Source organism: Squalius cephalus, assembly GCF_949319135.1.
Source record: "Squalius cephalus genome assembly, chromosome: 7".
In the NCBI taxonomy this organism is placed as follows: domain Eukaryota; kingdom Metazoa; phylum Chordata; class Actinopteri; order Cypriniformes; family Leuciscidae; genus Squalius; species Squalius cephalus.
In genome coordinates, this window is record NC_137128.1 from 30,923,527 (window position 1) to 30,940,878 (window position 17,352).

Here is a 17,352-nt window from a genome sequence, read left to right on the forward strand (position 1 = left end):
GTATTTTGCAACTAGATAATCTGAAGATGTTGTCTTTACTGTCTGTCCTTTCACACACAGATGCTTAGATGTGTCAGACAGTAAATGACAAACTCGAGCTGCCACTACCATCTGATCAGACTGTTAAACAGGCAGAATCCATTATGTTGAAGATCACTGCAGAATACCTTTTTAAGACAATCATTTCATAATTACATATTCAACTTTTGATGGGAACATTAATAGGACATATCAGCAGTGATAATTGAAAAGAAGCTGAAATAGTAATAAATACTGAAAAACTTCAGCTGAGTTCATAATTTATAGTAATTCAATATTCTATAAAAAAATAAGTTATTATTTTATTTCATGGTGGCTTTAAGGTAAAGCAGTACAAATACTAAAAATAAAACAGAAGTAAATTTGACAAATAAAAAAAAGATACAAATTTTAAAAAGCACAAAACTAAAACTATAAAAAGCTAATTTAAAATGTTAATAAATACTATAATAGTATATAAATTATACTAAAATAACACTGCATATCAGTTCCAACTAGATATAAGCAGGGGATAACTTAAAATGATTTCTTCCTAGTTTGAAAAAAAGAAAAATTCAAGACAAAGTTATCTGCTTTTTCATTTTTAATAATCTTTTTTATATAGACATTTTAATATGTATATATAAACAGACATTTCGATCCATTTCCCCACCTGCTACCTGACACACAGACATTCACTCACACAGTCCACTTACATTCACTTCCCATAATAAATTATCTTTCCCTCTAAATAAAGAGCAAAGCAAATGCACACAGATAAAGTGGTACATGGTTGACTCGCACAAACTACATCTTCCATATTAATAAGATCTGACTTTTAGATCTTTATACGTTTCATATTCATGTAGAGGCAAGCAATGCCTTGATTTAACAAACCTTCATGGCTTTAGTTAAAACAAACTATGCAAAATTTATTTTGTACTTAGTAAAATAGATTATGATAATACTTAAATATTACACTTGATTGTTGCCTGTCACGGTGATAAAAAAAAATAAAATCATGTGACAAATCCAACAAGATTCCATGTATTACATTCTTTTTAATGATTAAATTAACATACATTTTTTAATTGCTGCTAAATTTTACTTGTCTATTCATAAGACTTTCATTAAACGTTTTCTTTAGAATTTATCTGAAGATTATTTTGAGGACAGATCCATACGCTAAAGGCACAATCTAAAAATGCAACATTCTCCACATGGGAGATGAAAACATTATTTAATAACTATCCTGCAGTCAACTTTGTGCATTGCTTTTCCCCTCACGTGATACCAAAGCATCATTTATTTTGAGAAAATAAAATATATAAACATAACCCATTCCTCCATATAATAATTCTTGTACATTCCAACATTTCTATTCTCTAACTCCATACAGTTCACATCATAAGACTTTCAATCAACATCTCCACTTATTTCTTGATATATATGTCCATATTTTTCCCCAAACCCTCAATTATTTTAGGTTTAAAACCAAAGAGCAGCAGTGGCTGTGGTGGCAGCATCTGAAATACAAATATCTGTGGCTCATCACCAGACCTCTGCACACTTGTGTCCGCATCCATAAAATATATTATGCTCCTCATCCTTGCCCCAAAAGACAAAATTATTGCCTACTCCCAAGCCTGCACCTAAACACACCAAAATAACAGTGAGGACATGAAAGTGGATGTGGGAACACCATCAAAAACAAAAATAAAATGCTGGGGAACATATAATAAACCACCCGCTCCTCTCACCCCCGAATATATACCAAAAACACTCACTCTGGACAAAATATAAAACATTTCAGAAGTGTTGCTGAATATACTGTTCATTGAGAATGAAATGGTCCTTGATCACCCACTGAGGGAAGTACTGTATGCTTTATGACGTTGAATAAGCTGTTTTCCAGGCACAGTTAGACTTACTACATTAACCTTTTTGATTTTTGCCCAGAGGAGACCTCTGAATAATTAAAGAATGACAATAACACCCACCCAGATTCCTTGTGTCAACTGATGTTTTGTCCTGAAAACAAGGACTCTTCACATCCTGTGAGTACAAACGCACATACGGATGCTCACACACACACACACACACACACACACACACACAGACACATACATACACCATAGTCTTTCTGAAAACAACAAAACCTCTTGAAAATGCAGAAGTCGCACATGCTCACTGAAGCACATGAACACACACTCGCTTCATTTATGTCGTCATAAAAGAACCTCCAGGAGCTTTTTGTGTAGGTACTGCTTCACTTCCTCAATCCCATTCAGCTTCTCCAACTCCAGATAGGGCAACTACGATAAAATAAGAGTTAAATAAGACACCGAGAATTTCTGCATGCATTAGTTTTATTTAATTCATTTAATGCTTCCTTGCTGAATAGAACTATTCATTTCTTTAAAAAGAATTTTACTGATATTTTCCCCATTCAAACAGACTTTTTTTTTTAGAATAACTGCAGTCTTCAAATGTATTTTAATGTACATGTGTTGACTTTTACTCCAAGTGTTGATTTTAGTATATTATTTTATTTTTATACAGGAAATTAGATAATTAGATTTTGATTACAGATTTTTTATATTCCCCATAACTAACTATATATATATATATATATATATATATATATAATTTAAATGAATCTCTACTGTTTTAAATAAACTAGACAGCATAACACAAAATGATCTCTTAAGCCTGAAAGAGTAATTAATAACAGAATAAATCTAAATTGTTCAGTGTTCACCTGTAGTATAACGTAGCCCAGTAAGTGCAGGTGACGATCTCTCATGGCCCTGGATCCCACCAGCACGTCAGAATTATGGCAATAATGCCATTTATCATTTACAGACATAATAACCCTGCACATGAGGAAGGACAGAAAGAATGTGTTAAAGATGATGAGCAAGACATTCAAGCCCAGATGACACACAGTTTGAATGATTCAGGAAGGACTGACCTCTTCACCTGCTCTCCTGTGGTCCGGTCAGCTTCAGGGTTGTCAGGGTTGTGAAGCTGCAGTGGAGAACCGGCCACTACATCACTCTCGCCACCCTCTGGGTACGACACACTTTCGTAAAACGTAGTGATCTCACAGTCCGGCACCGGGTTCGCTCCTGACGCAGCACCCCCCTCGTCCTCCAGGATTTTTCCAATGGAGAACTGGAACAGGGAGTCTTGGGGTGCAACCGTCCCTGGAACGGAGGGTCCTGTCTGGGTCAGGCAGTCTGAGGGGCTACTGAGGGTGGAGCTGTCCTGGCTCTCCAGAGAGTGTTCCTTGGCTAGAGTCGAGTAATAATCTGAAGAGGTGTAATATGGGTTGTAGTCCAGCGAGACCGATCCATTAGGGCCGACCCTCTGAGATCCTGCTGCTGCTGCTGGAGGACGCATGTGAGCGGAGAGGAAGGCAGACTCCTCTCCGGCTCGTTTGTCAGCCCCTTCCTCCAGTGACGGGGCAAAGGGAGAGAACTTATGGAAGTCGGTAGTGAGGGCCGCGACAGAGCCGGACCCATCTGGAGATTTAAGGTTCAATACTACACACGGGGTTGAACCTGCGGCTAATAATGCTGCTGGTGTGCCCGTTCTGATGGGGAGGACGCGGCCTGTGCTGTCGATCCACAGCAGGAAATCTGTTGTAAGAGAAAACTGCACATCAATTTCATATGAAAATGCACTCATAGAATTTGAGGTTTGTGGCACAAATTTACATTTATGCATTTAGCAGATGGACAAAAGGGGCTTTTGCACTGGGTAGTTATAGGAACTTAGTTAGAGGAACTAGCCACCAGGGCAGTTCCTCAAGATTGAAATGATCTAGGGCCATTTTCCTGGTTGCATTCGCACCGCCACTAGGACTCTGAAGTGATGTAGTTGTGACTTTTATTTTGACGGCACTGAGAACACCAGAGCCTGAGCACACAGCACTCCCAATCTCCATCTTCATTAGTTTACAACAGTCCTGTCTGATACGTTATTAGATAGAACTATTATACAAAGAAAGTAAACAGTACCTCTCGCCCAATGTCGCTAGCTGAGCAGAAATACATAATCATGTTTGGCTTGGTCCCCTCAAAGTCACGTTGGATTTTCTCCTTAGAGTAAAGGTTGAGAGGTCCATCTATCACAGTTTTCCATGTTCACAGACTAAGTTTGTGGAGTAAATATATAGGCTATAAACTGTGTGTGACTGTGTACATAGATTTTTTTTAAATGGCAGGTGCTAGTGTTTGGTGCGTTCTGGCAATCAGCGTACACTTACATCACTGGTAGTTCCTATTGTGCTGGGTTACTCTGAAGTAGGAGCTAAGTTAGTTCCCCCAAAGGCGTTCCTAGAACTAAAATCGTTCCCAATTCCTGCAGTGTGAACACGCCAAAAAGCGGATACTTACGCCAATAGTTCTAGGAACTATGAAAAGGTTCCTTCAGTGCGAAAGCCACTAAAGAGGCAAAAGAGGAACTAAATAAATTCGTCAAAACCCAACAAATGTCTGGATTGCAAAAAGAAAATCACCCGTGTAATATCCTGGTGCGAGAACTTCATCTTGTTTGTAGCCGTGCTCGCCAACAAGCTGCCGGAGTGCCTCTGCGACCAGACCTTTATAACTGAAACACAAATACTCACTGTTACCTGGACAAATTTGTGCCACTTCTCTATTTCAGGATACTGGCAGACTTCTAAAGTCACTTACCTGTATTTGCGGTTCACCTCGTCTGCAGTTAAAGCATGGTCAAACATGAGCACTTTGTGGGTGTCCTGAAGGCGAGGTCCAGTGTAGTCCCTGTATTCCAGCTCTACGGCTGCATCCAGTAGTGAAAGGTACCGACGTACGATCAGGGCGTATGGGCTGTCTACATGGAAAAAGAATTAAGATCAAACTTTACTGCAAAGGGGAAAGAAATAACTGTCTTCTCCACTCGACAATCCAGCCAAAAACATGTCTGGGTGATATTTCACTAACCACAACAATAAAAAAAAAAGCAATTGATATTAATCAAATAATAATGAATTCCTATTAATAATTATTAATAATTCCTATTAATCAAAGAATCATGAAAAACAAAAAAATTCAGGGTTTCCACAAAAAGCAGCACAAATGTTTTCACATAATAATAATAAATGTTTCTTGAGCACCCAATCAGCATATTAGAATGATTTTTGAAGGATCATGTGACACTGAAGACTGGAGAGAGTTTAAAATTACATTTTAAAATATATTAAAACAAAAAATAAGTTCTTTTAAACTTTTGAATAGTAGTGTATCAATTAAATTCAGTGCAGCAAATACTGCCATGATGCATAAAAGCTTTACAAATTATAAATTAAATTACTTTTTTTCCTTACTTTACAAAGACAAAAAATAATTTTAGAATGTTCTTTATTTTCATATGAAATTGAATTGCACAGAATTTTAATTTCCAGACATTTAGTCTAGATTTCTAGACATTTCTTTATCCTTTGAGGAATTCATTTTTAATGTTTTTAAAGAAATAAATCCACCAGCAGAGGTCACCATTGATATATGTTCCCTATGATGTGTTTGTATGAGTGTTTCCTGCTCCAAAGCAATTTCAGTGTTTACTTATGGGTGGCTAGGATATTATAAATAAAACATTAAACATTAAAAAACAAACATGAAGCCATTAACTATCTGAGTACATAAGGACTGGCTATTTTATCTTCTCAAGAGAGAAGTGCTGGTCTTCTTAGACACTCACTCAACAAACATGCCAGTTAGGTTGCTTTCAAAACACGCATTCAGTAATGACAAACTCCAACTCACTGGTGACATTGCTTATGAACGATGGAGAAAAGACACGGTGAAGAACAAGCCCAGGAAAATGTCCCAGCTGGAACAAGGACATGAGGATGTTTACAGTTGCCAGTGGAGAGCTCAGAGCCTTTAGTTCAAGCACCATCTCCAGCTTGGAAAAAAACTGAGCCTCATTAGCTGGCCGATAACTCATACGACTGAATGGGAAAACAAGCTTCTGGATCACCTAGACAGAGGAAACATTGAAAGAGGAAATCTTAAATACAATACACTGGTTTCAACACAATTACATAACACAGAAAAGGAAGCCAGTTATTAGTTTATTTTATTATTTATTAAATACATAAACAACCCTTTAGTACTGAAACCAGTCAATTTGCCTAACCTTGCTGTCCAGGTATTCACCCTTCTTGACCAAGAAGTCAGCGATAGTGTCTAGCAAGCGTGTTTCTCTGAGACGATGGCGAGCGATGTACTTGGCAATGAGGGCCATGGTGTAAGGCGTGATGCTATCAACCTTTTTAGGCAACTCCTCTAAGAAGACAAAAAAAGGATTTAACGTTAGCCTCATTCAGTTCTTGGCAACAATACATTTTTAGCATAATTTTAGCAAACATTTTTAGCATTATAAATATCAAGCGGTCAATGTTTGGCCCCTGCTGGAAGATCACCATTAGATTTCACCTTGGACACAATTACAAATTTTAAGTAATAAAAGATTATTAACAGAAATTTCTGAATTATTACAGAAAATGTTGTTTACCACGACAGTGTATCTTTTGGCTTCTAAAAGCATTTTATGATGGATTTTTTAAATACTTCACTTTTCACACATCACACACCTATTATGCTTTAAAAAAATGCTCATGTAATATATGAAATACATAGAAAACATTTCAGAAATATGCTGAAAAATATACTGATATAATACATGAAATATATATATATATATATATATATATTATATGAAAATATGCTTTATACAAATATATATATTATATGAAAATATGCTTTATACACACACACATGCATATATATATATATATGTGTGTGAGATGGATGGACGGACGGATGGACGGACAGATAGATAGATAGATAGATAGATACACACTAACACAACCACACTGTATTTCTTTAAAGAAATGAATACTCTTATTCAGGAAGAATGCATAAAAAATTCAGCCTTGCCATTTTAGGAATAAATTCAATTTTATAACAGATTTTTAACATTTTATAACCGCTTTTTGACAGTTATTTTGAATTGTAATAATATTTCACAATATTACTGTTTTTACTGTATTTTTTGATCAAATAAAAGCATGGTTGGCGAGTTAAGAAACTCTTTCAAAAACCGACCCTGACCTTTTGAAAGGTAGCGTATATATAAATTACAGGGCTCAGAGAGAATTACTTAAGTGAAGTAAGTGTATTACAGGCTAACCTTATGAAGACAAATGTGTCATTAACTCACCTGCAAGACTGCTCACAAACTTCTCCTGCCTGTTCTGGTAGAAGAGGTGAGAGCTGAAGATAAGCTCAAGGCTCTTGTTGCTAGCCTCCCTGGCACATGCTGACAGCATCTCATCCAGCAGAGCCATCTCATGGTCCCTGACGCTGCTAACGCTGGCCAGCGTGTGCTTCACCAGCCGCAGGATCTTCCGGTTCACCACCAGCAGCTCCGGGGAGGCTCCGTCCGCCGCCCGCAGCGCTCTCCATTTAGTGCGGTAGTAGGAGAGCAGGAGGAAGAGCGTCTGGGGGTGGCGTTCCCGCTCGATGTTCTTCTCTAGCCCGGCGAGACACGACTCAATCAACGGATGCTGGCTGGACGGATGCAGCTTCATGCTGCTGCTGAAAACCATGGAGATGTCCTTTTGGTTGAACTGGGACAGACGCGCCTGGGACTCTTCCTCCAGCACCTGCACAATCTGAGAGTCACTGGGCAGCCCTAAATGAGATGGAGAGCACATACGATTAAAAGTCAAGTTTTAGAAACTATAGATATACAAAATATAAATTGTAACTCGGTGGCTGAATGACACATCAAGCAGTGACAGGAGCGTCAGATGCTGTATTTCACCTAAAACTAATTTAAACAACATTTTTCTACTTTAAAACAATTTTCTAAGCACATTTGCTTAAATAACAGCATACACTTTAGCTGGCACGGGAAACATTTTGCGCTGGAACTGAGCACTTTTTTCCCTTTTAATAAATATTCTTAAAGATTTTTTGGTTACACTTTATTTTAAGGTGTCATTGTTACAGTGTAATTATATATTTAAGTACTGAGTAATATTAAGCAACTACATGTACTTACTCTAGGGTTAGGGTAGGATTAGGATTTGGTTGAAGGTTAATTGCATGTAATTATCCATAATTTACTGTTATTACTATGGTTAGTACATGTAACATGTAACAAAGACACTAAAATAAAGTGTTACCGATTTTTTTTCTTTTCTTTAAATAAATATTTATTATTGCTTTTTCAAATATTTCATAATTTATTTAAATAATTTAAATTAAATATTTTTCAGCTGACATAAAACAATTTGAAAATGAAACAAAGAAATGTTTCTACAGCAATGGACCAATCAACGTTAAAGATTTGATGGTGGAATGTACGGGGCATGCATAATGATCCCATTAAGAGGGAAAAAAGTGATTTCCTTTTTGAAGAATGAAAAGGTTGATAAAGCTCTGCTTCAAGATGAAGCTCCAGAGAGACTGTGTTGTGCCATGTATTTTTTGCATCTTTTACTTCAAATTATAGGGGAGTGTATTCTAATTAACAAAATTTTACACTGAATACTTGTATAAAGGACTACATAAAATAGCTTTGTATGCAGATGACATCCTTTTGTTTGTTACTCAACCGGAGAAGTCTATTCCAGTGATTATGGAAATTATTGAACAGTTTAGTATATTTTTCAAGTTTCAGGATATAAAATTACAGCAAATGTATAGGACTATGCATGAGGATTCGGATAGATGCACTCTCCTGCTATAGTCAAGGTTAGGAAGGATTGCTTTGATCAAGATGATAGACTTGTCTCGTTTCTTCAACTTATTTCACATGATCCCAATTCTTCTAAACTGCACTATAAATAAACGTATTAATGGCTGGTTCAGCTCTTTTATTGGGAACCGATAGTAAAGAAAAAAGGAAAAGACTGAAAGAAAAAAAAAGACTGAAACTGACTAAGATGCAACTTCCCAGAAATAAAGGATGTCTTGCGATTCCGGATATCACAGTTGCGGTATATTTTTGAATGGGTGAAGATGATCCAGATTCAGTTTGGTTGGACATTGAATCACTCAACTAAGGCAATGGTTTACCATTTTAAACATATAAACTGAAGTTAATCAGGAGTTGGGAAGGAAAAGCCAAAACTCTGTCGCCTATTACTCCAATACAGGGACATTTTGATTTTCAGCCTGGAATAATGAATAATGGTTTCACGTTGTAGAGAGACGTTGGTAATAACCACTATAAAGGATCTGTTTGATAAAAAGAGGTGTTGCTATCATTCAAACACTTGGAAATGCATACATATTAAAGCCTATAAACCTTATGCGCCAGAGAAACGAGGGGCCGCCATCTTTAGAATATTGTCTTTTAACTTCCGTTTTTGCGGTTGCTCTGTATATTTCTATGGCATTGCTGTCCAGGAGTAATTAGCTTTTGAAGTGGATTTACTTAATGTAAAGTTAACGAAAGTTATCATGAGGACTGTAATGTTTAAAGCAGATGACTTAACAAATGTCAGTCGACCGGTAAGATTTCAAAACGAGCCGTTCATTCATAAACACGCAAAATCGCTGTAAAAATACAGATCGGAAGTCAAAAGACAACGCGTGCAGCGCTGAAAAAGGGCAGGGCTACATAAGGTCTATTGGGTACAGATTTGTAAGAGATTAACCGCCAGTTTCACAGACAATGCTTAAGCCTAGGCCCAGCCTAAATGCATATTTGAGCTGTTTTAACGGAACGTATCCTGCACTGACATATCTTATAATATATCAGTGCCATTGTTTTGTCTCAAGATGCACACCAGTAATGTGTAAGAGCATTTTTCTTAAATGGACCTCTGATAAACCGCCAACAGTGTCGGAGTGGCATAAAGTGATATTTGATTTTCTGTCACTGTAAAATATTACTTATTGGTCAAAAGGGAAAATGGATACATTTTATTAGACATGGACCCCTTTTTTTAAGTATATAGGTCCCAGGATTTCACATATCTTTTTGCAAAACCTTGGCAGGTCAACATGAACCTATTTTTTGTTGTTGTTTGTTGATGATGCATGTATCTATGGATTATGTTGGAATGTACTGTGATCTGTGGTCACTGTTCTATTGTTTTGTTATGTTAAACATTAAAAAAAAAACATTTTTCAAATTTGTAAATAATGTACTTAGTATTTCCATGTACTTTTGCTTAATAACAGCTTACACTTGAGCTGGCACAGTAATTGTATTTTGTGTTTGCACTAAGCACTTTTTGCACCTTCTTTTCTCTTAAATATATTTTTTGAGTGTATATTGTGTACAGGCTTTTCATTTTTTTCTTTTCTTGAATGATTATTATACAACATACTTTCCTAATATTTTATAACAACTCATTTAATTTGTTAAAAATATTTTTCAATTGAAAAATATACATTTTTGCACTGAGCATAGCCACTTTTTAACTAAAACATAATATTTATTATAGAAAGCTCCATGATTTGTCATGAAAACTGATAAAATTGTAGAAAGTCACTGATATTTCAAGCCCTGTAAATCTGACCTTTTAAGGATTGAGGTCACATGGACAATGTCAAAAATGTGCGTTTTTAATTAATAAACAAATATGCAATATAAATATAAATATGATTTATAATATTGTAATATAATACATTTATAATTTTATAAATATAAATATGCAATAAATATAAAATATGCAAAAAAACATATGCTAAAAGTTCCCGTTGATGTAATCTGACTACATTGTCATTGAACTGAAAGTGAAGAACTCACCAAGAGCAGCTACAGCATAAAGGCAGTTAACAATGCTGAAGTTGTCGAACTTGGAGCAGTCACTGACAATGGCATCACAGAGAGTCTGAAAGTCCTGATTATCCAGAATGTGTCGTATAGCGTTCTCCCCTGAACCTCCAACAGAGGTCGCTGGCAAGGCTACTTCGCCCACTCCTCCACCACTGCCGCCGCCACCCGCCTGACCTCCAGCCTGCTGCAGTACCAGGAGCTGACCGATCTTCTGTAGGGCAATGGGGTAATGATTGTGCGAGATCTTGCCTGGATTCTGCGTGACCCAGCGGAGGACTTCATCCACGGTGCGCGAGCGATCGATCAGTCGCTTCATGGTGAAGAAGGTGTCGTAGCTCATCTTCTCATGGATGAAGTTCCAGGTCTTCTTCTTGCCATGGTGCAAATGTGCATGAGGCTGATAGTGCGGAGGGGGAAGGGGGGCGACTTGAGGGTGCGTGTGGTAGTGCTGGTGGGTCTGGTAATGGGGCCGGTGGGCATCTAGACGGGCTTGATAGACGGGTGGGTAGCTCTGAGGATGATGGACATGAGGGTGATGTGGAGGGAGTGGATGATGGTGGTTCTCCAGCATGGGCGGCCCTCCTCCCATCAGGCTGATGCGCCGACCTGGCTTGCCCCCACCACCGCTGTACATGCGTGTGGTGTACATACTAGTAAGAGCACCTAGACTCAGTAGGCGAGAAGGCTGGTGGGGTGAGGAGAATCTCCTGCAGGTTAAAAGGCCAAAGCGACCAGGCAGCCCCAGCATGGTATATTGGGTGGTCCAAATGTGAAGTTCAAGAGAACACTCCTGCAAATAGAAAGCACATCCTTTATTAAGTACATTTCATAGTCCAAATGATTTTTTCAATCTGTATACAGCAGAATTTAGTGCTGAACCACAGTGAAATGCTAAATTATGGTTCAGCACTTATGCTAACTCATCTCCACACCAATGAAGCAGGCAGGAGCAGCTCCAGAAATAGAAGGTAACTTGAGAATTGTCAGACTGATGTTCCCTTTCCTTCAGCGGCTGAGAGGAGGAGAGGATATCCCATCCTCACATCTGAATCAGACCTCATTTATTAATTAAGATATACGTTTATGAATTTTCATTACACAACAATACAATTATTGAGGTTAATTAATGAGGTTGATCCAGATACAAAACTTTAAAAACAGATAAAATGTGCATCTAGACTTGGATGTATACCAAAGCTTGGGGTCAGTAAGGTTATTTAAAAAAAGAAAGAAATGAATACTTTCATTCAGCAAGGATGCATTCAATTTATAGTAAAGGTAGTAAAGACATTTGTAATGTTACAAAAAAATTCTCACTCAAGTAAAAAACTGTTATATGGAACTTTAGTTAAGATTAATAAATGTAGCTTAGTCTTTAGATTAATAAGAAGAAGAAACGTTACTTGAGCACCAAATCAGCCTATTAAAATGATTTCTGAAGGATCAAATGACACTAAAGACATTAAATACATTAATATAGAAAACAGTTATTTTAAATTGTAACAATATGCAGCATTGGTGAGCATAAGAGACTCCAGTAGGGGTTCAACATCATCTTTAAAAAGCCTTATCAACCCCAAACCTTTCAACAGTTTTAACGGTTGTGTAATCACATATTCAGGATCAGAGGGACCAAATATACTAAAGCACTGAAAAATGCATATCAGACAAGCACTAATGCAAAAATTGGATATTGAATATTTTATTGAGTTCAACTGCTGTAAACAGAGATTGACATTAAATGCCTCTGCTGTCATTGCCTCATGTTGGTGTTCAATGGTTGGACTAGTCACTATGATATGCCATTTCCACAGCATTTGTCTCCTTTAAAGAGACAGGAATTAGAAAATAGACATATGAACCACTTTAATTATGCTTTTTTAAATCGAAATAATGTATCATGGTTCACAAAATAAAAACAACAACATAATTGTTTTCAACATTAACCCTTTAAGTGTCACCCCCCTTTTTTTAAATATACATGAAAATTCACATTTCGACTTTAAATGGTTGTAATTAAAGAATGCTTTGGAATATAGATGTAAAATTGGTCTTGTTTTAAAGAAGACATTTGGCAGATTTTTGTTGAAGTGAAATAAATTAAGAAAGTGAAACAAAAAAAAAAGTTATATAAGTTTGTGTTTATGAAAATGTACAATGTAAAAAAATTAATTATTCATATTTTATATAAAATATATATTTTTAAAACCTGGCCGACTCTAAAACTGCTAGAAAATCAAAGCCAAAAATCTGAATAAGTTGTGTTTCAAATTTTAGGTTGATATCTCAAAAAATGAGCTTTCAGTGATATTTTGTTTGGGCGCAGTACCAAACATTTTCACTAGGTGACAACCAGACTCCATTACTGCCCATATAAGGGCGCCTCCATTTCCATATGCGTTATTAAAAACATATTAATATATTTTTTTCTAAAATAATTGAATGGATGATATCTTTTGAACTCTTGGCATGAAAACAAACTGAGGTTTCATCCATTCTTTCATGATTTTTCATGTTCATTGCTATTTCAAAATAAAGGTCTGAACACGCCTTAGGAATATGAAAATATTCTTGTTGCAAATTGATAAATTACAGCTCCTCTCTAATTTATTTTGGAAATCATTCACCAAATATGAAAACTAGAGTTTGTAAGCTTTCAAATGATATATAGTTTGTCAAGATTAGTTTATGTTTATTATAGGATATTACTGTTTTAAATATGTAATGATTTTGGGCCCACCGGTGGGCCGGTGACACTTAAGAGGTTAATAATAAGAAATGTTTCTTGAGCACCATATTAGAATGATTTCTAAAGGATCATTTGACACTGAAGACTAGAATAATGGTTACAGACTTGCAATATAGTTATATGAACTAATTTAATTATGCTTTTTTTTTTTTTTTTTATGGAGCTTGACAGCTCTCATTCTCTATCTTCTGTGCCACCGAAGATTTTAAAAAAAAGTAATTCTGTTATGGAACAAGACGATGAGTAAATAATGACAAGATGTTTGACCTAAACTTCTAGCATTCCCTTTGTCGCTTGTTAATAGTTTCGTGTCAGAAAAGCTTGATTTGTCTTGAAAAATACACCACTATAAAACAGATTAAACGTTACAATTGCTGCCATACGACCTCGCGTGATGGTTAAAAGCAGGCTTACATGTTTATCTCAGAGGATGGCGCGTGGATGGATGTGAAGGGTCAGGAGGAGGATTTTGCCCGCAGGAGTCGGTGGCATTGGCAAGATTATTGCCGATTCGACGGTTGACTGTGTTGCACAGCGGTGTGGATTCAAAAATGTGTCTTAAATAAACGTTTTAAGGGGACTGACATGTTGTAAAAGCTGGATGTATGGAGCATCTGCTGAGGCCCCGGAAGAAGAGCAGAGCTGGCGCTGCTAACGAGCTGCTACACCGATGATATCACAGTATCTGCGTGTTGAAGCTGCAGTTGTTTTGCTCCGTGTCGCGAAACACTGAGAGTTGTACTAAAATATGGCTAAAAATACAGAGCGTGAATCTGGTACGATCCGGTAGGACATGGCTTGATCAACATGCACGCCTCCTTCCCCAGCAGCTAAAGTCAGTGATTATCAGTGTAGGTGAAGGTAAAGCTGCCTGATCGGAACTATTTCTCTGTATGATCTCGATACAGACTCATAATCTCATGTCGCCGCGGCGGACTCGTCTGTCAGGGCCTGGTAACCTCGGGGTGCCCAGTCTTCCGCTACACTCCCCTTGCACTCCGCCAGTGGTCGTCCGCCGCCCCGGTGTTCGCCATGTTACAGGAAGTCAACAGAGACAGTCCGGAAACACGTGTTTGTCAGACGGACAGTTTTTCCTTCCATAATATTAGTTTTTTCTGCGTTATATCATAATTTGTTTTATCATCCAATTAAAGTCTCGATAGGCTTTTCTATCTTTCTTTCTTTTTTGTTTCTATCTATCTATCTATCTATCTATCTATCTATCTATCTATCTATCTATCTATCTATCTATGTAATTTAAGAGAGAAAAGAAAAAAAGAGACAGAAATGGAGATAAAAATCAAGTATCAAAATCAATCAAAATGTATACAATACATACACACATAATGTAGAACACCAGCTATTCAAAATACATACACTACACTAGAGAGTAAAACGCTAGACAGTCTTTAAACTGGTTTTAAAAGCATCCAGTGATGGAGAGGTCTTGATGTTCAAAGGTAGACTGTTCCAAAGCTTTGGGGAGACTACAGAGAAAGCTCAATCACCTTTTGATTTATGAACGAGTGACAGTTCTGTTCACAAAATGAACAGTGATCAGTGATCTAGAGGCTGTGTTTGGCTTAATAAGATCACAATTCGGGGCCGAATTGTGCAGTGCCTTGTATGCAAAAAGAGGAATCTTAAAGTCGACTCTAAATTTTATAGGTAACTAATGCAATGAGACAAGGACAGGGGAGATATCGCTTTTCTTAGTTCCTGTTAACAATCTGGCTGCTGAATTTTGAACCACCAACCGAGCCAGTGTAGATTGAGGTAGGCCAACATACAGAGAGTTACAGTAATCAAGTCAAGAGGAAATGTGCATGAATCACAATTTCAAGGTCTTTACTAGAAAGAAAGTGTTTTACTTTTGCTACAGATCTGAGTTGAAAGAAGCTGTTCTTTACAACTGCATTTACATGCTTGTCAAATAGGAGAAGAGGATCAAAATAGACTCCTACATTTTTTGCATGACTGTGTATAAAAAAGGGGAAACGAAACTAGACAGCTGAAGTATCAATGCTATCTGCAAATCTATCTATCTATCTATCTATCTATCTATCTATCTATCTATCTATCTATCTATCTATCTATCTATCCATCCATCCATCCATCCATCCATCCATCCATCCATCCATCCATCCATCCATCCATCCATCCATCCATCCATCCATCCATCCATCCATCCATCCATCCATCTATCTATCCATCCATCCATCTATGAACCTTTTGTCAGATATGACATTATTCACTGGTATTATTTTTGTTATCTCTTAATATTTCACTATTTTAAACTTAATAAGAATTATTTTGACGGCCAGTGGACTTGAATCGTTCTTGTTACTTGTGTAAAAGGGTTATAAGTGGTTAAATGATATTATAAATGGTTACTTATAGTTATTTACAGTTTTTCTCAATTGCTTTGGCCCCTTTTTTGAAACAGTTTTAACATTCTCTAAACTGTAATCTCAATTGTCACAAATGTTTGCTGGAGCATCAGAACTCTATTGCATGTCTGCAAAATGTAGTTACTCACCCAAAAAATTTAATTCATACTTCAAAACCTAGTTTTTGTGTCAGTAAATTGGCCAGTGCCACCAAAATAAAAAGTATTTTTGTCATCATGTGAGCCAAACTGGTCAAAATGTTTAGATGTTTTTTCACCATGAAATATTTGTTAAATACAAATTGCATGTGCTTTCTACTTTTTAGTTGACACTGACTGTTTTCTACACTATACAAGAATGTCAGTTTTGTCTAGCTGAATGTTCTTGTGTATCACGCTGAGCTTTTCAGATACAGATTTCAGCAGTAGGTAAAAATTTACTAAGAAAAGTCATTACTGTAGTACACAAAAAGAAAATGGACATTTGGTCAAACTTTATTTTAGGTGTCCTTATCTACTATGTACTTACATTAAAAAAAAAGTACAGTGAACTTATTGTGCTCATATTGTATTGAAAAACACTTATGCTGCTATTGAGATGGGATACGGGAAAGGTTAGGGACAGGCTTGGTAATTCTAGATTTAATTAGCTGTAATAACATACAGGTTTTAAAAAAATGAGTAAAATGTAAAAATGTACACAATTAGTGCATTGTGTCAATTTATTCATTTAAATGTTAGTACATAGTAGTTAAAGACAGCTAATATAAAGTGGGACTGAACATTTTTATTTATACAGCACATATTTGTAGAAATGTAGTAAATGTAAACTGAAAATTCACAGTTGCTGGTTGCACATATAGCCTATGCTTCCAAACTTGATTGGTAATATTGTCATTTCTATTTAATTACAATGGCAGGCCATTTGCCAATTCAGCACATTTTACAAATATTCCATGTCATAGGTATTTATGAAATTTACATGCATGTCTGACAGATTTTGATAATTGAATGGATCATATTGCATATGAAGGCTCACATGATAAAAGAATGTTTAGAAGTTGTGAAGAGTTTGACAGTTTCACTGAGAATCAACTTTTGATCAACAAGCCCTGTGCTTTTAGATGTTGTGCAAATTGTACTAACTCTTTTGCACACGTGCCAAAACACATGTCATTTGCTTAAAAAGAAATCCAAATCTGATGTGAACAAGAAACTAATTGTTCAGAGACTTTATTGTTTTCAGCAAAAAAAAAAGTCTCATTTGAGAATTTAGCCAAAGCGATAAGGAAAAACTGTAAATACAGCAACTTATAAACGCGGTGGTTGTGAAAGGTATGCTATAACCAATTCCGTTTTT

At 36.5% G+C, this 17,352-nt stretch overlaps 1 protein-coding gene across 1 annotated transcript; it reads right to left on the reverse strand.

The window, feature by feature from the left end:
* Positions 1-613: 613 nt before the first annotated feature.
* Positions 614-14,649, reverse strand: fastk (Fas-activated serine/threonine kinase). Its single transcript, XM_079875542.1, has 10 exons — positions 14,018-14,649; positions 10,825-11,644; positions 7,276-7,749; positions 6,190-6,338; positions 5,814-6,030; positions 4,722-4,881; positions 4,544-4,635; positions 2,993-3,662; positions 2,780-2,894; positions 614-2,333 (listed from the first exon to the last, which is right to left on the reverse strand). The coding sequence occupies exons 2-10, from the start codon at positions 11,600-11,602 to the stop codon at positions 2,247-2,249; spliced, it is 2,742 nt and encodes a 913-aa protein (XP_079731668.1). The 5' UTR covers positions 11,603-11,644; positions 14,018-14,649; the 3' UTR covers positions 614-2,246.
* Positions 14,650-17,352: the final 2,703 nt, after the last annotated feature.

Coding starts and splice junctions, on each gene's coding strand:
- fastk (XM_079875542.1), bottom strand. CDS start 11,602: ATGCTGGGGCTGCCTGGTCGCTTTGGCCTTTTAACCTGCAGGAGATTC. Junction 4,636..4,721: donor GAGGTGAACCGCAAATACAG/GTAAGTGACTTT, acceptor TTTGTGTTTCAG/TTATAAAGGTCTGGTCGCAG. Junction 2,895..2,992: donor ACAGGAGAGCAGGTGAAGAG/GTCAGTCCTTCC, acceptor CCTCATGTGCAG/GGTTATTATGTCTGTAAATG.